Below are 27,910 nucleotides of genomic sequence, written 5' to 3' on the forward strand. Positions count from 1 at the left end.
GGGGAAGACGGGAATCGCAGAGCGATACAAGCGGCGACGAGAAGGAACCGGCCGGCGAGCAGAAAGAGGCGACGAGTGCTTGGCGTACGGTTTGTGTGGTGCGCGCTACCGTCTCTCGAGTTAGGCTACCCGGAGTGTACTTGCGATCCGAAAGGAGGCGCAGCGCGGAAATAGAAAAGAAACAAAGGGACGCGCAGGAGAGTGATTTCCCCGGTGAGCTACGGATAAGAGAAGAGAAGAGAGAGCGAGAGAAAGAGGAACGAGCGAAAGGCAAACAATTATATAGGTACAATGACGATGTCAACCGAAACGGAGAACAACGGCCCCGAGAGCAAGGAGATCAAGGACGTGAAGGAGCTGAAGGAGGCGTTGAAGGACGACGCGCCGCCGGACAACAAGCAGGAGGAGAAGGACGCGGCGAAGAAGGACGAGGCAGCCGGCAAGAAGGACGACGACGCCGCCGCGGCCGCCGCTGCTGGCGGCGCGAACGCGGCGCCGGCGAAGGCCAGCACCGTGCATCACCCCGACTACGAGAAGGATGTTGTTTACCTCTATCAATTCCCGCGGACGCCCTTGCTGCCGTCCTTATCACCCTACGGTCTCAAGGTAGAGACGTGGTTGCGGCTCAACGGCATCAAGTACGAGGTAAGTGTCGCGAGCATATTTTTTTCTCTCCCCTCTTTTCGTCGAGGGCCAAATCGGTCTCCTCACTTTTCTTACGTGCGTGCGTGCGTACGTGCCGGTTTGCAGACGAGGGAGGATCGATTTTCTTTATGCTACTCGTCGAGCGAGCGCCAGTCTCTCTTTGGCTTTCTTTGTCTCGCTCTCTTTATCGCACGGTGCGTATCGACCGTTTTTTGGAGTTAAGATGTTTCCGAAACACGAAATCATATGCTAACTTTGGAGTGAATGAACTGTCTTGCTTGGAGCGAAGCGAAACGGACGTTTAAACGACAACTGTGCACGCGCGAGCGGGATAGATACGCCACGAATCTGTAATCAGACTTTGAAATTGGTATAATTGCGAGTTCAATTAATTCATTTCGAAGTTTGGAAAAGTATGTCTCACATTAATCCTCATACTTTCGTTCTCACAGATTAAATATCAAGATTATTTTTGTGCGTCTCATCGAAGTTTAGACACGATCGAATTAACAGCAATTTAAATTCCGGTAGTCACAATATCTATTCCGCGCTGTTAGTGTTGGTTAATCGGAATCCGCATAGAATACTCCGCGCATTAATGCGACTTGATTTAAATCGGCTGGGATTTCTCAAGATGCAAACGCGCTCGGTATTTCGTTCTGGCAGGAATTAGGGTGTGGATAAAGGGAGTGCGCTCGCAACGCGCGTTTCGACTTGTCTGATGCTGAGGCCTGTTTACACGGTTTATCGGCTCTGGTCCGTGCATGTTTGTGATCGTTTTTAGATTGTTTGGATAATACGCTTGAATAATACGTTTCTGCAGGACTGAAGTGATATTGACGTATCCGAAACGTATTTTTTAAAAACCATTAAATGAGACTATTATATGGAATTGAAATTTTTGTGTGTGCATTTTTGTGGTGTTCAACGGCACGTTTAATTTATGCCGATCCTTTTAAAGTTATCGAAGTCTGCAATCTCCTGCATAATTGTACTGCATTAAAAAAATCAATATAAGAATTGTGCTATGCGGCATTTTTGTTTTGTAAGTTTAATAATTTAAAATGATAGAATAGTAATAATACAGATAGCAATTATTATAAAACTTATTATTGATTATGTCGAGTGATATTGAAGTTGAATAAAGAAATCAAAGCAACTGACAAACGTAATGAAAAAATTCTTATTTTTTCTCGGTTTTCATATAACTTAATTTTTTTGTACAATGCAAATTTCTATGCTATTAGTTAAATAAAAATGACTTTTTCGTATCTCTTTTGAACTTTATTTTTTTGAACTAAGATATGAATATTCCTAGTCGAAAGAAAAAGAGCAATCTCTCCGTGTAATGAAAAAGGCACGTGCTTAAGTGTACATCGCAATATCGTAAGCATAATTACCCTGCGACTCATGACAAAAATGCATGCATAAAAGTGGCCTTCGCGAAACGTTTCAAAATGGCGGCTGTTGTCAACTTTCGGAGAGGTGTATTCAATCTAGGCGTATCTCGATGAAAAGCAGTGAATAGTGCTCGATAAAATTGTCCCATGACTTCCCAATGAAAGGATAATAAAGATGACTGTCCCAACAAACATGCGTGATGTGGAATTTTGTGCAAAAACTGGCTATACAGCAATATACAGTTGAATATAAAGTGAGAATATGTGTGGTGAACATTTAAGATTTCTGATGAGAGTAATATTTTTTCACTCATTCTTGTTCGTAAATGGAAAGCGAGAAGATCATCGATTTTTTTAGTGGATTAAAAAAGTGGATTAAAAAAATTATAAAGTTACTTTTCGAAATATTTACTCGTGCTGTTTCTTATAATATCGAGTTTTGCTTTCGTCAAGTGTAAAAAATAAAAATATTTTGAATTTTGAGGCGTATAATTAACCAAGCTGTACTCACGAATTTCGTAAGAATAGTTAACGCGTTCTACAAAAGGTTCTCGGTCGATTTTTACGGTACAGTTCGCAGGAATTTAGTACGGCAATTTCGGGATAACGTTTATTCGCGATATATTTCCGTTATTTTTGACGCACGATGCGCGATCGGTCGTTTCTTTCCGCTGCGCGATTTTATTGATATAGAAAGCGGGGCATCCCGGTTCTCTGAGACGGCAAGAAAACGATCTAACGAAAGTTCCGTCTGTTTCCGGCGCGGAGTTGTTTCTGAAAAACGAACACGTGTGATAATCTGCTCGCTAAAATCAATTTTCTCATCGTCGATCCTTAGATGAACTACGTGACATCAGATCTCCCCCGCGAATCGATCGTCGCAATCGGATCGATATTGTATTACTCTTTGTGTGGGCGCTTTCTCGCGCGAAAGTTGAAATTCTTTCCCAGCACGATAACGTCGGCACGCTTAATTATCGCGATTCATTAGGACGATATTGTGAGCGAAAATCATCGCTAATGATCGGGATAATGGCCAATTGAGAATTCGTGTGCCGGTTCGCTTTTGTATCTTCATTGTCGGCTGCTATGCAGTCGTTAGCTTAGAAGTCGGCGAATTAACGGGCTTTTCATATTTTTATTACCGATGTTAACTATAATAATTTAATAGAACAAATTTGACTGTAATTTGAAGATATATTAGAGTGATTCTAATATAATTGCAGTTTAGCTCGAATTATAGGTATAACTTATGTTTTGCACTAAAACAAGTAAAAGCAGGTTTATACGAAGCACCACAATCACAATAATTTCACATGAATTTTCTCTTTTTCTCACGATATTGAACAAGCAGGCTAAAAAATGCAATTCATGTACAAGGTGTCTTAGATATCCCACACCTCCTTTCAGCCGTAGATTTGAACAATTCATGATGCGCAGTTTTCCTTAATTATAACAACTGTATTTTTTGCAAATTTTTTGTTTAATTGCAAATATATTCTTACTTAATTTTTTAATTAAAATTCTATTAAAGTATATAATTTAAAGCACGCTAAATTTTTAGACAGATTTTGCATGAAGATAAATCTCTAAATATTTCGTCGTTTTAGCTTTACCAGCTATAAATACGCTGCCACTTGTATTAATAAAAATCCATCATGAATCGTTTGAAGAGTTCAGTTACACCGCGTATACACGATAGCCTTGAAGGGATAAATTTACCGTAATTAAAACTCCGGTAAAATTCCACTGGTGATCTCTCCGCTTTTATCGACCCTCCTGACACATTTGTCTTCTTTCTACATTGTCGCTCTTGCTTACCCCGGTCGAGTCGTTACCCCGACATCTGTTGAACATAACGCTTTCCCTCGATAGGGAGCGGCTGCGCTAAACAGAGGAATGCTTTTCGTGCGTAACGCATTGCCCACGAGGCTGGCTTTCTACCGGCATTATAAAGGGAGCATCAAAGAAACGTTTCTTAGTAATCTAACTTTATTGGCAGTGTCATTAATTTTGATTAGATATTGATTTCTAGAGAAGAAATATATGCATAGTAATATCATTAATATCTTATACTTTGAGATGAACTCATATTTAATCTGAAAAGACTGTAGTCTGCGTGTAATTAATAATACTATCAACTTACCATTAATACTTTTGATTTTAAGACGAATCTCCTGCATAAATTATTTATAACTCGATATAAATAGCGTGCAAAGTTTGCTCCAATATTAGAAGCAATTAATTATTTTAACATAATGAGAAGATAGATAATTGCATAACATTATTATTAGTTATAATGAAAATACAATTCTTGTCTTCTTGAAAATGCAATTAAGTACACTCTTTGCAATCTCTGTTATTCTGCGGCTATTTTTGCTGCAATATCCTTGACGTATTTCAAGTAAAATATTTTTAAAGAATATGATAAAAATTTATCATTGTAGCAAATTCTCAACTTCTCTTTTTTTGCATATTTTTTGTCAAATCTCAAATATTCTATATATTTATTTCGTTAAAACTTTATGTTATTAACTAGAAAACAAAGTTTTGTATTCTTTGACTATAATTCCAAACTACTATTTCGAAAAATCTCTTTACTGCAGTTTTAGCATTTGAGACTGCAGAAATACATTAAATATATTCTTTTTGTAGAATTTTTTTGATTCGGCAACGTACATTTAGCATCCAAGGGTATTGCAATTTTCCACACTTTATTTTGCTTTTTGTTTTGTAAATTCGTTCTAAATTCGTTATAATGGCATGCCAAGAAATGACAAATGTCTCGTTATAACAGCCCACTGTGAGATATCGTTTATCATGTGTGTTTTCCCAATGAATATCCATTCCGATCGTGAAATAGTAGAATTGGAAGAAAAGAGGTCACAGGTAATACGGAGGAAGTTCCTATTAAACTAATCATTACCAAGATAGTTATAAATAACGAATAGAATGGTCGTGACCAATTGGTCAAGCTGGTCAAGCAATTTCGGGCACACGGATGCTAACGGACCTGAACAGATTTCCTTTCCTTGCTTTTTAACGAATACATCCTTTTGTTCTGCATGAATACCAGAACGACCGATTCTACGAGGACTTGTATCCTATATCTAGACGAATGCCCTTTCTTCTACCGCCGCGCTACGAAACGACCTTTTTACCATCCCAATTCCGGATTTAACTTTCCCCGAATAGAGGAAAGAAATACCAACCTTGGTCACCTTGGTGTCTCGGATAAACTTGGCAGCCCACTTTTAATACAGTATCAATTAAATATCGAGGATAAAAGATTATCGAAGGATCGATTAACGGGAATTTGCATTTCGAGAGCCACCGGTAACTTTGCTCCCTCCTTTCTGAGCGCGCGGTATATCGCGAGGAAGTGCTTTTCTCCTTAATGAAGCCGTTAGTTGAATAGTTGTGCTTAAGATGCAGCATGAGGAGAAAAGTAAAACGCCTGAGTCTGAAAAGCCGAGACGGTGCTAAAATGTGTGCTATCGTCCGAAGAATGCGGCTTTAGCGTCCGCTTTTTCCTCGACTTCGCTAATCAACGAAACCGCGCGTGAACGTTGTCGGATTCTTTCGCTTCCGCATTCTTGCTTTAAATAACATTCTATGTCCGATTTCAGTTTTGGGAGTGGTTTAGACATCGCTGAGTAATACACGGAGGAATGTGCATTCTCTATTATTCTTCGAGAACATCTGATTATCTTATCTTAATAGGATATTAGTGTACTGTATTGAAATTCTATTTACGAAAGGAACAATTCTAAGGAGAATTTAGGAACAGATAAAATGATATGAAATCTTTATTTAATTTGAATCGATATTGGTCGTCAATTTTGCTTGAAAATTATAAGAAATGTAGTTTCTTCTTGGTGTTGATTGTGTTTTGGGTTAAAATTGTGTGTTTGAAAGTTTGAATATTAATGACTATTTTCCCAATAAATTGTGTAAAGATTCGTGTGTGCACAATAAATGATTTAATTTCCAACCGTCATTATTTCCGCTAAAGAAATACTTGGGTTTGAAGTTTATCTAATCAAATAATTAACGCGGCGATGGGCCAGTAGGTGGAAGGGATCTCCTGTACATTCTAGGGGAATGGAAACGAGGCTAAAGTAATAAAACGATTTTGCGTAATCGTCGCGTAAGAAGAAAATAATTTTCTATAAATATACACCCATGTATAACACGCGGACACTTACCGGCTAATACCATCGCGCGATGTAGAAACAATTGGCAAATTATTAAGTGCAGCATCCGCCGGTTAATCCTCTCGGAGTGTTCACACGTGTTTCGCATCCGTCTGTCGCGGGGTTCCCACCACCGGCGTCGCCTAACTAACGCATCTCCTCGTGTGGACGTGGCAGTTTTCGACCGATGTTAGATCCTGCTGCACACGCAACCCGGCCGGGACGTAATGAGAGTTAAGTACGACAGAAATAACGCCTCTCAACAATGAGGATTTTTAATTGCCTCCGTCGGAAGTAGTCGGAAGATCAAGTACGCTCGTTACGACAACATATGGAAGAACAAGTGCTGTCCTGATAACGATCGAATGACTGATAACAAGGTTGATTCAAGGCTTCATTGAATTAACATTTCATTTTCGTATGGGGATTCTTATTTCGTGAAATATTACGTAGGGGAATTTTTTATGTAAAGTGGAAATGGAATGTGCATTTCTTAATTTCGGCCCGGCAGATATTCCACCATAAGTTTTCTTTCTCGTTTACTTCGGAATTATTTTAATTAAATAAAGAGGGTTATTTTAAATTATTAAATGTGTCCGGAAGAGGAAGTGCGCAATTTTCGAACACTCTGTACATCATCGGGAATCCGAGAAAACTGCACGTTGAGATTTCCGCCGACCCGGTTCATCCCGGTTTATCGCGGAGGGAAGGACGAGGAAGGAAAGGGCGGGGCGGCGTAAGAGATGGCTCTCGGAGCCGCTGCACTCAGTACAGCTGCACGCATCTTTGACCTTCGGTCATTGCATAGGCGTAGATTACCGTGATTCATGTTGGAGAAAGGACTTTAGCAATCAAAATAGTCATCAATTTACTTCATTTTGTTTGAAAAAAACCACTCGAATTTTTATTTCTTAATAGAAGGAGATTAAAAACAATTAATCCACTAAAGTATAACATTTTTTTTTTAATTTTTAACGTTGAAAAATTAATCTTTAATATTTTAAATATTGTTAAAGAAATTTGAAATACTTGCCGCTCCAAATGGCGAACCGGTTTTGCGTGATTAAGTCTCGATCATTTTTCGCGCGCGTCCTACTCGCTTCGCAATATTTACGGCATCGTGCTGCAACCATGTGCTGCGGAAGAGAGTCTCTGCGATAAAAGTGAGGTTGATCTGCGAGTTAGGCCGCATACCAACGTTTAGCTCTCTGTACAATTATAAATGACTGCACAACAGTGGGATTCCTTACGGAAGGGGTGCTGCAAAGGACACAATTAACACGGCCGAGTTTATAGTGCACGGGCTGTATGTCTCTTGCAACTTAACGAGGCATGAAATTAGCTGAGTCATAGGATTTAAACAGCATTCTACGATGGAAAAAAAAAGGCACGAAGTGCACCCGGTTAAGACAAAAGAAGCCGCCGACGATATTTTTCCCACCATTTGTTCGTTCCTTCACGGTTATGAATCAAGCGATTAACCGTTACGGAACGGTGTTGTTCGTATTTCGAAGGAAGATGCGCGCGAAGTGTAAAAATTGTTACGGATCTCATTACGTGGGAATGGCGAATTTCTCGAGAAAAAAGAAAGATGTACGATCGCTGTCACCCGCGGCTGCGGCAAAATGAAATGTTTTCCGAATGAGAAGTCGAGTGAACACAGCCGCCTATGTCTATTTGCGATGTTACACACGCGATTATAATAATAAAATGAGAATTATCATTAATCGGACGATGCGTTTCCTCTGATATCGTGGAAGCACAGAATGTATATTTATACGGGATGCTCTCATTTCATTCACCGCGTCTTTTCAGCTACATATGCAAACTAATTGATGCAAATTTCAGTAAACAGGGCAAATCTCATCGCTCCATTCAGCTGCATATTATCGCAATAAAAATTTAATTTAATTAATCAATTGCCAATGCATTTAAAATCACAGTGAATATAATTTTATTAATTTACACTCTTAACATCAATAACATAGATTTCACATATGTTGGAAAATTCCACGCATCTCATTAGTAAAAAAAAAAGACCATTGTTGTACGCGCCATATTTTTTTGCAATGTAGTCGCATTTACCGCAAAAGTTGCGGAATACCCGGTAGGTTTAGGACGAACCGTATGTTTTTTTATCGTCTTGTCGACAAGCAAAAATACGCAGATCCACGCAGCCGATACGCATTCCGGCTACGCCACTGCCATAACCTGTTTTGAGGTGTATACGTAGTATATGTAGTCAGGTAACGGCGTTGACCGTGGTTATCGGTCTTCCGAGAAGCTTTCGAAAGGCTGCGAAAATACAATGTCAAGCGATCGTGGAGTGTGAGAGAGAGAGAGAAAAAGAGAGAGAGAGGAGAGAAAAGAGAGTGGCGCGAACGGACAGACACGCGGTTCGTTCGTTCCTCTCCTCTAGGCCGCGTGTACGTTTCCGGCGATTTAAAGACCGCGACCTGCCTCAACCGTAAAGTAGGTGCATATTTTCCTCACCTCACCTGTTTGGCCAAGTAGCCGAGTTCGTGTGTACGTTCGTGCGTGCAGGCGTACGCACGGGTGCGAGCGTACTCGCATCATTAAATACGCGATACGCTATGGGCAAATTCGCTAATCTAATGCAGTCATACTTTTTCATCTAACTTTTCATTTTTCTCCCTCGTTAGACCGTAAATTCTCGTTACTTTGCATTTAACCAGCAACGTCGGAGTTGGAAAAACGAGCGAAAGATAAAAAATATTGCGTAATGAATTTTAATTTCACTCATAAGGCTACCGTAAGATCGGACAATCTATCAGTGTTGAAATTGCGTGGTATCGCTCGTCGTTTACTCATTATTTCATCCTAACGGTGTCACGTTACGTAAATGGAAAAAAGTAAGAATACAATATAAGTGGAAAAGTAAAAAAAATGGAAAATTAAAAGAAGATAAGGAAGTTTGGGCGTAATTAAATTTGCAACTAAGTTTTCTGCTATAATTCAAGTATTTGTAATTATATCGATGTTATGCAAATATTTTAAAGCTTACATGTTTCATTGCAATATTATATTGAACAATAAATTTACGAAAAGATGAATTAAAATTACATTACTTTAATATTTATTTTATAAATCGATTAGCGAATAATTTATCCGTATTTGCTGTCCTTCTCAAGGAAGAAGTGAAACTTTTAATTGATCATTAAAATTAAGTTCGCTTGCGAGAATGTAGAGCATTTTTTAGATTATTATCTTTCATGTTACACCTGTTTGTGACTTTGGAATATTTCGTAATTAGACCGTGAGCATCCTTATCGCGAGTGAAGTTGCAATTAGCATATTTATTTATATGAATATCACATTATTATATCACAACTCGAATATTTCGTTAATGATATATATATTCTGCTAAACTTTAACTTAATTAAAACACGATTAAAAAATTTAATCTCTACAGTGAATTACGACTTTATTGATGAAAAATTTGTTTATAAGAAACTTGTATCGATTGATAGAGAAAATTACGTGAAGCTAGCTATTTATGTTCTCCCTTCTGTTTTTCGCTGATACTCAAGTTTAGAGTTGTAAATCATCGAAGTTTTGCAAAGAAATATAACTGACAGCTGTAAAAAAATAGCCAATACAACACTGAATAAGATCAAACCGTAATAAAACGATATCAAATTTCTAAACATGAAAATATTAGCAGGAATGAAATCATTTTTATTTATTTTCAAATTTTATGCAAGCCTGAGAAGAGCGATTTGTAAACATTCACTATTAATCTACTCGTGATCTAAAAGTGCACCAGAGCGTTAATCAACGAGCAATGTGTACAGGGTGTTCAACAATAACAAGTTGTTTCATACGATTTTTTTTTATTTGGGACCGAAATAATTTTTTAATAAAAATATCGAGATATACGTAGATTTTTAGACGCAAAAGCTGATAAACAATTTTGGAAAATACTTTACTACAAGCAGACAAAGCGTTACATTTAGATGAATTTTATTTTAGAAAAAGATATAATTACAAGGATATTTAATTTCACACATACAGTAACATACACAGATCATTCCATCCGTATCAATCCGCATCCATTTTAGACGCTTTAAACTAGTTGTTTAAAATTTTCCAAAATTTTTTGAGTACTTTAAAACTCAATAATTAGTCCAAAAACGAATATGCGCCGAGCTTCGGTCATTCTAAGGATTAATGTCAGAACATGAAATAATTAAGTAGATAAATAATCAAGTCACCAAATAAGTAGAGAAATACATAAATTTTAAACGAAAGAGAGAGAGAGAGAGATCGGTTTCAGTTTTCGACGAAGAATATCAACCTGTTCGTCAAGTCTGCGCCGTGCGTCAACCTGTATCGCATTTGCTACTAAGAATCTCGTATCGCGTTTGTTATTCGAGCGCGTGCCAAAGGCCGCCTTACGTCAATAATTCGACGACGCGAGAACGCGGGATGGAAATCGGTATTCATAAAACGTTCCCTCTCGCGACAGGACGCGACGGCCACGGCGACAACGATGACGACGGCGGCAAAGAGGAATGTATAAGGCCGATCACGAACGGCCGGGGCGGCCGGCCGATGCGCTCTACGCTCCTTTATATAGCAATGCGCGAGAATCCGCGAGTGCCGCTGGTATAATCGTAAGATGGACAGTTCGCGCGAACGAGAATAATACGATACATATTGACGAGCTGCCAATGTACGGTAGAAAAACAATTTCCACGCGCGCGCACAACTGTGCGGAATTGCTTTTCGCGCTTTGCTTTTCTCTTCCTCGCACCCTCCCTCGGCTCTCTGCCCTTCCAAGCTGTGCGTTCACTGTGCATTCACTGTCGGCCGGGTGATTTATGTTCTTTGCCGACCTGATTAATTCCCGCGGAGCAAACAGTATCTGCATTTGGTTTAACCGTCCTTCGTAACGACAACATAAACTCCCCATCGGTATTTCTATCGGTATTTACGGCATTTGTATCTCGCCGAGAGCTTGTTCCGATTTTTCATATAAATTTTTAACGGTATTTTCGAGTGAGACATTATTTTTATAATAGTGCGCGTATGGTTTGTCAAAAACAAAAAAGCAATAAAAAATTCTCGTATTGCTTTTTTCGTTATTTTCACGGCGAAACTTTGTTGTTTAATTTTCGAATGATGTGAGATCATACGTTTGCGTTTAGAAGACGCGGCTGAGTGTTGAATATCAAGATATAGCAGTAGCCTGATTAATCAGTGCATACTTTGTTGGTGCACAAACAAAATTAAAAAGATAATCTGTAAAATAGATAAAAAAAACTCTAAAATATTCCAGACATTAAACAATATACACATTAGCATTGAATAAAAAAAATAAAGTGCGTGCATTGTTTATTTTAAAAATAAATAAAAAAATAATTTTTATAAAAATACATAATAAAATCGTACGCAAGGCGCTCGATGGAGGAATTTCAACTTACGCTCTATTTTTGCTCCCGATCTTTCAATTGAGAAGTTAACGAAGTGGAATGTGCAAGAATGCTTGTCGTCATGTTTACTATTTTTTACTTCTATTCTAATTTATTCGTCGTTTGCGGTTGATCGAGCGATCAGAGATAAATCGGCGTCAGTCGCGGTATTTTCTTGCCGATGATAAACAAATCTCGCATTCCGTCGTCAAGACGAGTGGTGGCTAATCAGTCGCGACCGGAGTCGTAATGACATCTCGTAATATATACAACTAATGTGCTGGCCGTAAATTGAACGATTCCAGAGTACGATGATTAAGCGATGCGTACGCCGTAGCACGTAGTTTTTATCGTCCAGCATGATCGGTCACTCGGCACAACAATTATTCATGAAGTGTGACTCACCGGAATGGTATATCCTGGAATTCAGTCTTATAGTTACTGGCGCGAATCATTGCAACGCATACGTTCATACGCGCATTGAAATGTTGGTTTAGATGATCCGAGAACGTCGCGATTAGCACGCGCAGTTGCGAAAGCGAGCACGTAATGATCTCCTTCTGAAAAAATTGAAAACAACAAAAGTTACTGACGTAATGAAGATCTAATTACTTCTGCAAATTGTTAAGCAGAGATGCTTCTAATTCGCTTTCCAATTTTTGTTGCTCTGAAGTCAACTTTTGTCAACTTTTTCTAGTTTCCTGACAATATTTTTCTTCTTTTTCACAATTTTTCCAATTATTAATTGCAAAAGTTATTTTTTCGATAATTAATTTTTAAATTGAGATTTTTTTAAAATAATTTTTATTTGAAATAAATTATAATATCAAATTTTGATATTTACATTATTTTTATTGTGCGCAATTAATATTTATTTCGCGTATGAAAATATTTATTCTGAAAATTAATAATAAACTAAAAAATTCATATTTTATTCTTCTAGCCAGATTTTAATTTTTATTAATTTTTTATGTAATGTTTTATTTACATGATGTCGTATATTTTCTGCAACAACTTATAATATTTAAACGAACGGATAGAATCATTTATTATTAATTTCTAATCATTACTCTACACGCAAACTCTAGAAGCATATACGTTAATTTATTACTCGATATATATTGCATTATTAAAATAACTGTATCCATGATTAGAGAAGGAAGTATGTCACAGCTGGCACCGATCTTATCTCCGCTGTAATGCGGAATATAGTATTTATGTTATCTGTTACGCCAGATTGATTCGCATGCGATAATGTAATTTCTCGTGTTGCATGCCGTTTAACATAAATCGGCATATCTATCGCGATGGAGCGATCTCGATCACCGTCGTCCGACATGTAAAACTTAAACGCACTTCTCTCCTCGCTTTTCTTAAATATGCCGTACCCGTTCGCCGTGGCATAATAACGCCGCACGCGACATACGTACGCACACGTTGCGCGCGCCTTATCCGCAATCCGCTTGTAACGCGATAGCTCGCCGATATTATCGATCCCGTTACGCGATATTACCTGCGGTAAGGCGAATCCGATCCCGCTCTCGACGTTTCATATGCACGAAAGTCCCGCACCTGACGCATCATCGTTACTAACGAGCGTTACGAACTGCTTTCCGAGTAACGTTTTCCGCCGATGTTCACCCTCGTCGATCGGTCGGTCACATCGTCGACATCGCCGGGGAAAAATGTTTCATACGACACGGTCCGCGAATCCGAGCGAACGATCCTTTTCGTGATATCCGCGGCAAGGTTTATTGTTCGCGGAACGACAAGTATCTCGCGACTATGTATCGTTCTCATTTTTTCCACGTTGTCTATTGTCACCCATCTGACAGTATCTGAACATCGCGGGTAAAAACGCGACTTTATCCGAGCTTTGTTTGTCGAAACGGTTTCAGAACAAACGTTTCGATAAAGTGAACTTGTGATAAAAAGGTCCCCTGGGTGGTCTTGGGCTATCTGCTCTTACGAGAAGTGGAAGACGCGCATTCCTGTCGAAAGAAACATCGCGTTATTTGGATATAAATTTATATAGATTCTAGGAGGGGAGTTTTAATTGGAAGCGATTTATTTTTCATGGACGTTGCTTAAAATGTGATATCGGATCGGCGAATTGGCTTTAATATTGCATTCTTCTCGCGTACTTATATATAGATATCAACATAATATCTACATCTTTCATGGAATTATTCTTACTTTATTGAATCTAAGAAATATTAAAATAGAAAATGGATCGCTACTTTTTTCGTAGAATTTTTATCTTTCATAAAATACTGAATTATTTTCCCAGATAGGATTCTGCCATACGTTATTAATGTGTTCATCGTGTCTATTGCTACTAAACTTGCGTGATTCTAGAGACGCAATAGGGGATTCGTGAGCGATAGTTTGCATAAATTGTGTGCGGAATAACATACACGAACAATATGCACATTGTTCTTCGGACATACTAATTGCGCATGAAGTATAATATATTCAGTTCATATCTGTTATACCACTGCAATTTATTCAGTAGAGCAAAAAAGCAAAAATTTGTGCGTAGTACGGATTATCTCTAAAGGATATTTAGCTAAAAAATTTTTTACAATGAAAATATACTAAATTCTAAGTTTCTTTGTCTTTTTCTTTATCTACATATTGAAATTTAAGTATTTCTACATTTTAATTGCATGTTTTTTAATACAAGAACTTTAAATTGAGAACTTAATTTCTTAACTTATTTAATTTCTAATATTAACTATTTTTAATAACTGACAATGTGGGCTTTATATAAAAGATCTTGTGAATGAAATTTAGAACTAATCGCAAAGTATAAAATTCTGCTATAATTGCGAAAATTATCAGTTACTTTGCAAAATATTTGTCGATGCATACGAATATTACTATAAATTACATTATATAAATTATTATGTAAGAAAGAATTTTTTTCGATGCTATTATCTATATCAAATTTCGCACTTTCTGCTGCTTCTATTATATTTCATTCTTCGAACTCCAAATGCAAGCTAATTGAATTGTCGTTCACTCTGCTGTAAAAGAAGATATACGTTACAAGATACGTCAAAAATTTGAGTTCAGCACCTTTCAAGACAGGCAATATCTTATCACTCGGCACATGTTTACCCTTTTTTCTCTAATATTTATAAGACAATTACTTTTTAAATATATTTTTCGATTTTTGTTTATATTTATAATTAGTAATTAGTAATTTATTAATTATTATATTAAAAATTATGCATAATGTAAAAATATATAGAGATATAATTAATACGGAGAACAAAAGAAAGGAAGACAAAGAACAGAAAGAGATAGAAATTTAAATACAAAGTATTTATATTTTATTACCTCTCAAAAATGAAAAGCGTATTTATACTTCATAAATTTATATGAAGAGATATAAAATACATTTGTAGTATTTTGAAATGTCGTAAAATTTCTTTAACATCACGTATTTATATTCTTTTTCGAGCAACAACAGAAATTAAATTAATTTCGCAGCAAAGCGTTGCAAGGTAGCTACGTTAGGAGCAGCTACTCGCAGCACATTGGTAGCGCTTTTAATTACGGTTGTCACGACGCGTAGAAAATAAACGGTAAACAAACTTGGACGGAAATAAACGGAAATAAACACAAAGCAGCTTCGAGTCGATTTGCGCGCGACGTTGAAATTTTTTTGCGCGCGCGCCCCAGCTGACTGGTCTCAAATACAACGACATATAGAAATAAAAGCGAGGGCAGAAATAAATGCGGGGGCAGGAGGTGCGGCGCGGTCTCTTAAAATAGCGGCGAAAGACCTCTGCTGGAGCCGGCCGCGCGATCGCGCGCGTATCTCTTGCAATAAGAACAAAGCGCGTGGACAAAGAGAAGAAAAGTCCGTGCGGATGCGTCGGAGGGCGCGTGAGGGGGCGAGACGAGACGAGACGCGACGCGACGAGCGGGAAGGACGAGGAGAGGGCAAGGCGGTGACTGGCAAGCGTTCTATTACATTCCATTAGTCGGTGACTAGATTGTCCGCTCTGGAAATGCGATTGTCTTCTTCTCTCCTCTTCTCGTTACGGAACGGAATCGTAACGCGCCGCGCGTACGTCCGTCCGTCCGTTCGTTCGCTCGTGTCGTATTTTCCGAAAGAGATACCATTCGCGTCGTAATTATTTTACGACTTGTCACAGCGCAATATAGTGACCTCAGGTTCCGGGAAAAATTTCGATGAAGAATATTTTCGCGGCTCTGCTGAACGAGCACCGGTGATATGATTTGTTAATTAACTTTTAAATCGTATAATTTTATTGGAAGCACGATTATATATTTCTCCCATAGTTTCTGACACGGAGAGTTGTAATTTGCGTTTAATTAAGATTAAATTGAGTCAACAGAGCTTATGATACAGAGAGTAAGAATTAAATTCTTTTACATGCACATTTCATATATTTCAAATATTTTTTTAAATTATTACAAACTAATTTTACGTAAAGAATACTGAAATTTTACAAAGAGAAATAACGATATCATTTATTTAAAAGACCGTATTGTTCAAAAGAATTGTTCGAATTTTAAAATAATGTTAAAAGTAACGACATTGTTACAGTTTATTAAAAATTGTGAAAATTGCACAAAGTATGAAAAAACAATTTAAAAAATATACTTTTATTCAAACGTGTTTATTACGATATTAGTAACATTTCCAATTAATGTCTGATTTTAAAAGGAATATTTTGCAATAATGGTAATATGAAATCAACGTTGAGAAAACATTTACATTTTTATATCGTTAATCAGATGTATCGAATCAATATCAATATTTCTTTATTTAATATCAATTTTTTTTTCGAAATTATTATCAGGTGATAAAATTTCTGCATAAATTAATTAAAAATTAATACAAGCCAGTGTGCATTATAAAATCTGCGTAAGACATCGTTAACATATTCAAATTAATTACCTCCCGCTCCGTATATACTCGCTACAGGTTTCTCAATATTTAGCTAATATATCGCGGAGACACATTAGCATAAATAAATATTAAATATATTCAGCATCGAAAACAATAAAGTGTCGAGATATTGCAGGCGTTCGAAGGCCGTGGGCTCCGAACGCCGCCGAGAAGCGCACTTGCGTTCGTCAACGCCGCCGTGCTTGGCAGCCGCAACATAATTACGGGGTCTCCGTATCCCGGCAGCTGTAAAATCCCTCTCGCGCTCTCCTCGTCTTCCTTTTTTCGCCTCGGTTCGCCTTCCATCTCGCGCGCGCGACGCGCAGTGGGCAGGCCGCGTCGTACACGCCCGAGCGTATTACAGTAAGCGCAGCAACCAGCACGCTCGCGCGCTCTCTCGTCCTCTTCTTCGCGCGCGCCTTCGTGTATGCCTGCATACCGTCCGCAATATTGTCCAATTTAACTCCTTCATCGTAGGTTTTAATTAATTAATCTTTCCAATTGAACCTCATTACGGCTTATCTTATCGTACGATGGAACGCGCGGAAGGAGACTGTGACCGGCCGTCGTCGGTTCTCCTTTTCTCTTTCGGACTTGGCATTTCTCGACCGCGAGAGATTCATTCTGTTACGCCGGACCCAGGAGCGGCGGGGCGGGAGGGGCAAGGGGGGAGGGGGTTCATTGCACTCCATAGGAAAATAGACAACGCGCATCGATCTACGCGCGTTCCTGAATACTGCCGAGTTATGTCCCGCGCACTGTCCCTTTTCTCCCACAGCCTCTTTCTCCATTTCTCGCCTTCGCTTAAAGCATGATGACTAGGCCTCATTGATGATACACCGCGATGCTGTAATCGCAGTCACTCGTGACGACGTCGTCGGCCGTGTCATAATGGACAAGCTGGTGCAATAAGCCGGTTTGGACTATCGTTGCACGGAGTAATTCAATTCAAATTCTTTGAATTCTCGCTTAGCCATTGCATAAGACTTAACTAGGCACAATCGAGAGAACAATGTCACAAGAAGCATGACAAATATGTGGTGTATATCGATCGCATTGTTTGTTATAAAACAATGCACGTTTGTAGTACGTAAATTTAATCGCACTGCGCGACTAATGCGCAGCGATTATTGCGCTTGATTTTGAAGTAGCAAAATTAAATTCTTGGAAAATTTATAAGGTAAAAAATCAGTGTTATTCAGAAATGACATGTACTCATTTAAAAACTTTGAACACTTTTAATGTCGTACAAATAACTCCTATCATGAATCTATAGCGATCGTTTATAAGTTTAGACGTATTCTTTACTGTTTAAAAAAAAAAAAAAAGTTCGAGTTATTCAATTCACTTCGCAAAAAATAAAAAGAATAAACTTGTTTCTATTGTGCCAAGATTCCGTTTTTGAAACTTGGCAATGTTGAATCGAGAAGCTTCGTTTGGCTTCCTTATGAGACTATTCAGAGTTATTTATTGCTTGGAAGGATATCGACGCGCTTATCGTGTTTCGTAAGATAGTTTACGCGACATGAACGGGCCCCATTGTGCGACTTTATGGTGTCACGCTCGGAGAAACAACGGGTTAAATGTCGAGATAATTTACCGTCCACGAATGCAAGGCGTGGTGTTTCTCCCAATTTGACTGATTATTGAAAAGAAAATACGCTTCTTATTCCTCGGCGTTTATTGATCGCGTGCTGCATGCATTCAATATCCGATCAGTCGATCTTTCCTTTTTCAATCTGTAATTTGATTGCGATAGAAAGAGAGCCGACATTAGCACAAATGGAAAATCGACGAGGAGAATTTTTTTCATAAAAGTTATTGGAAAACCAAAGGGGATGATTTTTTCATTATAAAAATTGATGTGATAAAATTATTTTTAGAAAAATTGTATTAAAATTTCGCGTAGAATTTTTATAGAGTAAGAATTTATGAGATTTGAATTTGACTGATTTTTCTAGGAATATAGTCGAGAAGAACATGACGCATAAGAAAATATATGTACACAGAAAGAACCTTGATGTTTGTCGCTGTTAGCTGTTTTGGAGCAAGCTAGAGTTAGTTTTGAGAAGATAGGAATATATTAGTATTTAACAAATTTTATGTGAACTAATTTATTCCTAATTCTTCTTATAATAAAATGCAATATACATAGATAATATGTAACGTATATTATATTTATATAACAAATAATTAATTTAATAATTTTAGTAATTCTATCGGACATAATACGCATTTTGCTATAGAAAATATCATTTTAATTAACAACCTAAATTTAAAATACATTGAAAATGAATTTCAAAGAATCACCGGAAAATCGACTGATTCCGAATAAAATTAATATCATAATATCGTAATCATTAATATCATAATAAATATCATCGATGTTGTTTGATAAAGATATATAAAAATTACGCTTTTAAATATGATGAGCAAATGGAAATAAAAAGATGGGTATTGTTATTTGTCAGATATATAATCGCTGTTTAAGAAGAAAATAACACTTGATATGCATAAGCGCGGTGCTCATAACGCGACCATATAATTCATGTTCGCTGTCTGACACTTTGAATACAGTAGGCGTAGTGAATCCAAGGATTATCTGTTAAGCGGCTGAGCTAGCAATCTACTTGATTCCAACGATGTGATATCGCGACATGCTGCGCGATACTGTGCATGTTTAACTCTCTAACTTCTTTTTTATCTCTGTGTTGCTGGTTAAAAGTGCTTTAACACATTCGATGTTCGTGCGTTATGCGCGATACACGGGAATGTATATCGCATGCACAGACAACGGACGTGTCAAATCTCTCATCTTCTAAAGTACTTCGAAAACGTTATATTTGACAAATAGAAACGTGTGTTCATAAATAATACATTTCCATGCACAATTATCATATTAAAGCAATTTTTTAGTGAAGATTTTTGAGTAAATCGCGATTTTCGCTGAGTATTGAATTAAAATCCTATTAAAGTCGGTATAAAGTTGCGCGAAAAATATGTGGTATGCTAAAGAAGAGGACGAAAGGATTTGTTCGCGCGAAGATTATACAATAATTCGATGTCGAAATGTTGGATCGGTTGGCGTTCTTATATGAGAATACAATGCAAATTATTTCTTGAAACTGGTATTTCGCGTACGTCTCTATCGTGGGCAGCGGTAAGCAGCCAATTATACTATGCCACGCGACGCGCGTTCATAGCATACGCATGCAAATCTTGCGACGACATCCGTCGCGTCGGAACGCATCGACCGGCGTAACGCGACGTGGAAACAGTGTGCTTCTAGTCCATTAGGATGAATGAATGAATCGGATATATGCATAGATTGCGCGACACGGCGTATATTGTCGCGTGGCGTGGACCAAGTTGATTTGTGGCTTGTCACCGAACGAAGATATATTCAGTATTTTTAGAATTTTATTTGCCAGGATGTATGGTCTGAAAAAAGTTGTAGATAGAAAAGAAATATTTTGACAACTCTAAAATAGTGGATCTACAAATAATTTTTATTAGGTATGTTACTTTTTTCCTTTTTTTTTTCAATAAACTTAATTTTATATATGTAGATAATCGATTGTTTAAATTGTGCTGCGATTAATAAGATTTATTCTGTATTCTTTTCGAGAATGCGTGATTATAAAACGAAGCGAAGAATATTCTGCAGGTAATATAGGTAAAATACTATTGATTTTTGGCTCGATGCAACGAGTTCATGAACTGTACTTTTTTTAGATACATGTTTTAGATACAGCTTGCTTCAGCTTTCTGCGGTAAAACGAACGGAAATTAAATATCTCTATATTTGAAAAGTTCGAGATGATATTAAAAAGTTGTTTTTTTTTTTATACATATATATCTCAACGTAATTGCGGCGAAAACTCGAATTTAATATAATAGCGTAATTAAATAACTATACTCCTGAATTTTCTCCAAGAAACTTTAAATACCCGTGTAGTTTTTTTTTTAAACTGTTTTCTAAACAGGAGCACGCGATGTTGTGTCACTTCGGATATCTGACGCTTTGCTTTACCTGAACCTAACTTAAACCTGAACCTGAACGGTCCAGCCTAATCGATAGCGCCCCGAACTTTGACCCTGGAAACATCTGTTCATACAGACAGATCTATTTTCCCCCGCGTTTCCCTGCTTCGACTTCACCCTGTCTCGCGATCGAGACCAGTTTTTCGGCGGTCGTTCTTCACGCGTGATTTGTGCATGCAAGCGGCGACGGCGACGACGACGATGACGACGACGACGACGACGACGACGATGACGACGACGACGACGGCAGCAGCGGCGGCGACCGTTCGCGGCACCATCCCGCGCGATCAATATCAGCGCAAACGGCGGCGGCCACGACTACAATCAACGAGGGTGACTACGACGATGACGGGGAAGAGCGAGAGAGACAGAGAGAGAGTGAAAGAGAGAGAACTATCACACACTACCTCGCACGACGAAGCGCACATACGACACGACAGAACATTCGCGTGTATGTGTGTTTTGTGTGTTGGGATGTGTGTGTGTGGTGTGCAAAAGCTGTGTGTTGATGGTGTCGACGCTGTGCCCGGCGGTGGGGCAGGTCGAGTGGGGACGTTGCCAGGCGACGGAAGCTGCTGCTGCCTGCTGCCGCGCGAGTTCATCGTCCTCGCGCCCGCGCTTCTCCCTTGCGCTCGCACCGATATCCAGCTAGCCACCCTTCGTCCGTTTCTTTTGGCTTCTCCGCGCGCGTAGCATCGCGCCGAGAGCCAGCCCCGCCCCGTGGTGCTCCTCGTTATCGTTCTCATGAATTGTAATCGAAAATGCAAAACGTTTCAATAACACGTTTTGGATAACGCGCAACGGGGCGGTTGGTGGCGATCGAGGGCGGCGCGAAGGGCGCACACGGTACTTGTAACTTTGCCCTCCCGGCTTACCGTCTAACATGTTTTCGATCTTTTATGGCGATGTCTTGTTTGGAAAGGGCCTCGGCAAATTTATCTCCAAGTGCTATCTCATTTAACGAAGTCATTAATTGCAACTGATGTAGTGAAAATCCGTTTACGGAAAGTTTACGTTAAGTCGTTCTCGTTTATAAATGCTCGAAACACTCGAAATTAACGCGATTTAAATTATCTCCACGAAAGCGTACTTCGTTGGAGATGTATATTTCGCGCAAAAAAACACCACCGCTTCTTTTAATCTTGACGTAGCATTGAAAAACGCAGAAGACTTTCATATTTGATAGATTCTAGAGCTGTTCTGCTTAATCGCAGGTTTCCTACTTCATTTTTAATTTTTTATCTTGGTTCTTTCTCCTTCTTTAAAATGCTTCATCATATACTCATTTCATTTCGAGCCAAGAAAGCGTAATACAATGCAGCTGGAAGAAGTTAGACCTATTATGTAATAAAGGTATCGTGTGTTACGTTGAGACAGACACGTTTCAAGTAATTCAATCCCGTAAATCTTTCACGACCTTTTTATCGCTGTTAATTAAAGCCGAAAGATTACTAGACTTCGATAATATATTGGAACAATATGCTGTGCGCGGCTGAAAAGCTCATTAGTCAGAATGAAAGCTGTAAAAAAATTACGATAATAACAGATACGATAGATAAATATGTATTGTTGTTAGCGGTGCGCATAACTCTGCATATTATTCTCTTTTCATCGTTGTTATCAGTCGGAACGTGCCGTTCTCTCGAGGAGTTCAAAAATTTTCCATAAATAATGACATGATGTAATAGGAATGTGTTATATATATAGGATATATTACAGAGCAACGGAGTTTCGGTACACCCGACTCCGCCCCGGTTATCGCCACTATTATCAACGTCATATTGGAATCGGAGCATGCAAAGGAATTCGATAAATAATAAACATGACGTAACAGAGACGTTGATGTATCGCGTTCGACTCCGCCCTTTGACTGCTCGACGTTATTAATTAAAATCGAAAATGGTTAAATATTTTGACCAAATAAATAAAAGTGCAAACTCGAGGCCGTTGACCCGATTTCAACAAGTGTTAACGGAAATAGCTTTTTAAAGATTTGCAAACGATGATCTTTAAAGTGTTGGATTCAATTAAATTGACTTCAGAAATTGAAGTTTTTTAATTGTAGATCACCCTCGATTGTGCGTAAATATCGGATTTGAAGAATTGACGGAAATAAAAAAAAAAGACTTGATTTCAATAAATTAGAACAGTAAACAGCGAAAGGCGGAGGGAAGAGAGAAAAGGAATGACTCATTTGGACACACACGTGTGTCAGCATTCGACTGGCCCCTATATGGCTGATACACGCGTGTTATGCACGCCTGTACCTAGCCCTCATCGATCTTGTCGCCGTACCCGGCCAGAGGGTTAAAACTGGAGCAATGGATCTCCGCCGCATCGTTGCTTTCCTCGCGTCGGCAAACCCCGAGCAGTGCTTAAAACACCGTGATATTACTCTCATTTTTAACTAATTAAATTTTAGCCCGGTTAAATTTTACGCATTGTGGTCCTTTTTTTCTTTTCTTTTCTTTTTTTTTTTTTTAGTGTTTGCACTTCGTTTCCGTAATTGGCTCCGCCATGTCGCATCCGTGCTCCTTTTGTTTGCTCGTTTCGGGTTCGCTCTTCCGACTCGTTTTACCGCTCTTCCGTGTTTCTCACATCGTGCACACACGTCTTAATCCTTTTTCTCGTCCCCATTAATTCGCACTGCTTGAAACTTCCGTACGATTTACCTTCTCTGGCATTTCCGCCGGTTTGTCAGCTACGCATTTTTTGGGGTGACGGTTGTTATGTTAACAAATCTGCCTCGCTCGCTTGACTTTGACTGAAGCTGAGTCTCTATGTGGATCAAGTACTCTTTCGTGCGAGCACGAACTACTTGATCCACATACTAAATTATGCAAGTGAGAGAAGGCACACTTATGTAAGTGTTACGGAAAAATTTGTGGGTTTAGCGAAATTTATACCACGATTTTAACGATGGAAACAATACAGCTCTTTTCGCGTCACATAATTTGTTAACTAAATTATAAATTATGAGTTTTAAATCATATTTTATCTAATACTACCTTTTTAATACTACAAAGAGAATTATAATCCAATAATGAATAAAATATTATGATAAAAAATACCTTATAGTATTTTTATTTCTATAATTATATTACAAATAATATAATAAAATTTATAATAATTGAAATTTATAATTTATAATAATTTATAATCATTGAAAGCAGAATAGTTTCCGCAAATTAAATTTTTGCCATATAAATATGTTATAAAGTCTTGTTTTACGATTAATTTTAAGAGTTTGCTTTAACAAAAATTTAATTGTCATTTGAATTTTTAATATCAATAACGGAAAGTTCGTGTGGTAAAATCACACAAAATTTTACTAAATTTTACTAAAAATTTTATTAAATTTTACTAAATATAATATTTTACTAAAAATAAACATCCGTCATCAAGAGGCAAAGCGCTGAATTCGCGACACCCCGTATATCAACGCATGAAACGTTCGCAGATTACATGTAATAAGCTGATTCACCTGTGAAAGCCGCGATATCCCACTTATGCGTTTAACACGGTACATACGTCTATAAATAGAGCATGCTCTGCGAGTGTGTAGGTACCTATGCCTATCTATTCCGTCTCAGTGCGACGTAATTTATTACACGCGAAGAATTGCAGTAGCATTTTAAAACATTTTTTTTTACAGAGAGCAATAATTACAAGGGATAATAATTACAATATTCTGGCGATTTTATTCTAAGTTACGCAAATTAAGGAGAAGCCATTCTTTTCCGCAACTTTATTTCAAACTATTCGAAATCAACAATTTTATTGCGTAGCAATTTAATAAGAAGTTCTGCGAAAGAGAGAGAGAGAGATGCAATATCAAAATAAATTTAAATACTACAAATTAAATAAAAAATATTTTCCTTTGCCTTATTCAATACTGTTGGAAATTTTTCGATTTATGCGCCTTGATCAATAACGAACGATTTTTATTGCTTTTTCAGAATGTTGATCACAAGATGAAATTCCGCTCCAAGAAGGGCCAGCTGCCGTTCGTCGAACTGAACGGCGAGGAGATCGCGGATAGCACCATCATCCTGCGAGAACTGAGTCAGAAATTCGGCAAGGATCTGGACGCCGGGCTCACGTCTGAGCAGCGCAGCGTCTCCCACGCCATGATATCGATGATTGAGAATCACCTCGTTTGGGTTGTCGCGTGCTGGCGCACGAAGAATCTGGATCAAGTGCTGAAGGGCTACAAGGTCAATCTGCAACTCGCTCTGGGATCACGTATACCCAACGCGATTCTCAACTTCTTCTTCAAGCTCACGTTCGGACGCAAGGTAAGTTTCGCTTATCGTTCGCCGCGTGATATCGGTGTGACCTAGCATACAACTTGGACGTTTCAATCATTGGATGATAATTCACGCATTTCCACGGTCTCTGATCATTCAATTGTAATGATTCACTCGCATCCGTCTTTGTATAATTCATTTATATATTTCCATAATTATATTCCACATTATTTCCATAATCACATGTATAATGATGTATGCAAAATTCTTCCCCTCGACCTCTCTCATTAATTTTTCAAGGCGCACGATTTCATATGTACGCATTTTCGATTAGCCATGCATGTATTTTCACATTATGGTAGTTGCATTCACGTAAATACTAATTACAGTTTCGTCACTGTCACACCTTGTCCAGCATTAACCGTTTTGAATCTTGATTGAGTCCTGGTCGAGGTCCTGACGTTTTTTCGTCTAGAGATATTAATAATATGGAATATAAGAGTGACTTGTAAAAGATGCAAAGTTTTATCAAATGTTTATTTATGAGCGGATAAATGCGCTAATAAATTGTTGAAGAAATTTTTCACCCGGATCTTCGACCAAGTTTCGCTACTTACACGTTATCACAATGTTACTTCATGCTATCCCTAGAATCATTCATAGCGATCGCTTAGAGTGCAAGCTGCGCTTGTGGCTATAGATGCCTATGAATGTGGTAGCTGAGGTAGTATTTAGAGAAGAAAACGCGAACGCAGAACAAAGCATTGTGACCATTTGTAGTGAGATGGTAGTTGGATTGGTTGCAGGGGGCGAGGAAAGTCAAGGCTCAAGGAATGGGCGTGCATAGTCCGGAGGAAGTGTCCCAATTTGGCTGCACCGACCTCAAAGTGCTCTCGGACACGCTTGCTGACAAGCCTTTCTTCTTCGGGGACGAGCCGACTACCGTGAGTATCGTTTAAATCCGTCGACGCGTCATCTATCGCGATGGAGAGATTTTCGCATTTTGCACCGCATTTTGTTGCGTTTCAGCGGTATATATTGTTTTCTGTGTAAATAATAGTTTCGGTTACTCGTAATCCGATACTAAAGATAATATCGGTGAACACGTCACGGCCGCCTGCGGCGGAGCGGCACTCGAGCTGGCCAGCACAGAGCTTCTCAAATATGATTGATATCGGATTAGGCAAATAACAGTTATTAATCTAACAAGTGGCCTGTTGCAATTCGATTCTACGTGTTGTCTTACGTTCAGCTGTTGATTCAACGATGTTTGCGCTTTCCGAAAATGATGTATGAATAACAAATAATTTCCTCTAAATATCGCGGAAACGATTCAGAAGATTGCGCGGTGCTTTGTTGATTTATAGTTACGCTTGTTTTCACGCGAAAGATTGATGTAAGATAGATCACCGGCTGCAATCTCGGCAATCTGGATAATTGAATCCGTCTCGGCGGTGATTTTGTTGGATTTCTACAGATGGACGTGGTGGCGTTCGCGCATCTCGCTCAAATTCTGTACATCGACAAAGACACGCCCTACAGCCTGCGAGATTACATGGTGGAGAACTGTCCCAACTTGGTCGGGCACTGCTCGCGCGTCAAGGAACGATGCTTCCCGGATTGGGACGAAATCTGCTCGAGCCTGGACATGAACACGCATCTGCCGAAGCCCGAGAAGCAGGAGGAGAAGGAGGGCAAGGAGGAGGCGAAGGAGTCCAAAGAGTCCAAGGAGGAGAAGGAGGGCGATAAGGAGAAGGCGGATAAGGAGGAGAAGGAAGTCGAGAAGGACAAGGAGGTTGACGAGAACAAAGAAAAAGAGAAGGACGGCAAATAAGCGGTCACGTTGTAAAAGGAAGTAATAAGTCGTTTCAAGGATTTAAAAGCGAAGAGTCGCGAAGAGGTGTGCTAACGAATGGATAGAGACGGAGAGAGAGTGGGATTAGTTGATGATGGGCAAGAGTGTATGCGTATGCGTGTGGGTGATTTGCGCGAATGTGACGACGGAGCGAACGAGGACGGTGTGTAGAGAGCGCGTACGCGTATGATGATGAGGGAAGGGAGTTGCCGGAAGTGAGAGATTGTGCGTATGTGTGTGTGCATGTATTTGTGTGCGTGCGAGAGAAAAAGAGAATTGAGAGAGAAAGCGAGAAAGTGCGTATGCATGCGTGTATGATAGAGAGAGAGAAAGAGAGAGAGAGAGAGAGAGAGAGAGAAAGAGAGGGAGAGAGAGAGAGAGAGACGGAGAGAGAGAGAAAGAGAGATGAGATTCGGGACTAGAGCTCTCTACTTATACGTATAGATATTAAATAGACTCATGTATAATGTTAATACTTCGTTTATATACGTTCAACACGCGTCACGCGGTATCTCACATTTGACACACATACACACACACACACACACACACGCACACACACACACACGTACACACACGATTGGAACGACTATTCTCTAACCCACGCCCTTTCTCCGTTCTGCGCTAAGGACAAACGAAAAAAAAAATAAAATAAAAACGGGGCTATCTCATAAGTCATTAGAAACGTAGGATTGCAATATACGAACTGCAATAGTCTGACGCAGCTGGGGTCTTTGTCGACAGTGGCCAAATGCAATATAGCATACGCTATAAGATACAAGTAGTTACGGAAGAAGAAGAAAAAAGAGGAAGGAAGGAGCGAAGGTAGGGTCGCGCGACGGCATACCGATCCCCGCCTTCCGGGCGAAGAGCGTCCCACTTCGCTTTTCTCGGATGATCCTTGCTGTGCAAAGTTACCTTGCGTCCCGCGCGCAAACGTAACACGATCTTTCTTATGCGTTTTTTTTTTTTTTTTTTTTTTTTTTTTTTTTTTATTAATTTAGTTCGCGTTCTCTTCTTACGTTCATACGTGTATCGCGCGTTTTACTTTCACGCAGCGCACCGAATGGAGTTTTTAAACGATTTTTTAACACGAGATTTACACACGACATAGATATATATGTATCATTGAGAGATTGTCTATTAAAATCATCT

The 27,910-nt window shown here is 38.8% G+C and overlaps 1 protein-coding gene across 2 annotated transcripts; it reads left to right on the top strand.

The window, feature by feature from the left end:
* fax (failed axon connections) lies at positions 1 to 27,453 on the top strand. Of its 2 annotated transcripts, none has more exons than XM_012369881.2 (4): positions 1 to 645; positions 24,610 to 24,948; positions 25,692 to 25,844; positions 26,378 to 27,453. In XM_012369881.2, the coding sequence occupies exons 1-4, from the start codon at positions 292 to 294 to the stop codon at positions 26,732 to 26,734; spliced, it is 1,203 nt and encodes a 400-aa protein (XP_012225304.1). In that variant the 5' UTR covers positions 1 to 291; the 3' UTR covers positions 26,735 to 27,453. The 2 variants fall into 2 exon arrangements, with proteins under 2 accessions (XP_012225304.1, XP_012225305.1); XM_012369882.2 differs by having other exon boundaries at positions 2 to 645; positions 25,707 to 25,844.
* The last annotated feature ends 457 nt before the right edge of the window (positions 27,454 to 27,910 follow it).

The sequence above is a fragment of the Linepithema humile genome, chromosome 2 (assembly GCF_040581485.1).
Source record: "Linepithema humile isolate Giens D197 chromosome 2, Lhum_UNIL_v1.0, whole genome shotgun sequence".
Lineage (NCBI taxonomy): Eukaryota > Metazoa > Arthropoda > Insecta > Hymenoptera > Formicidae > Linepithema > Linepithema humile.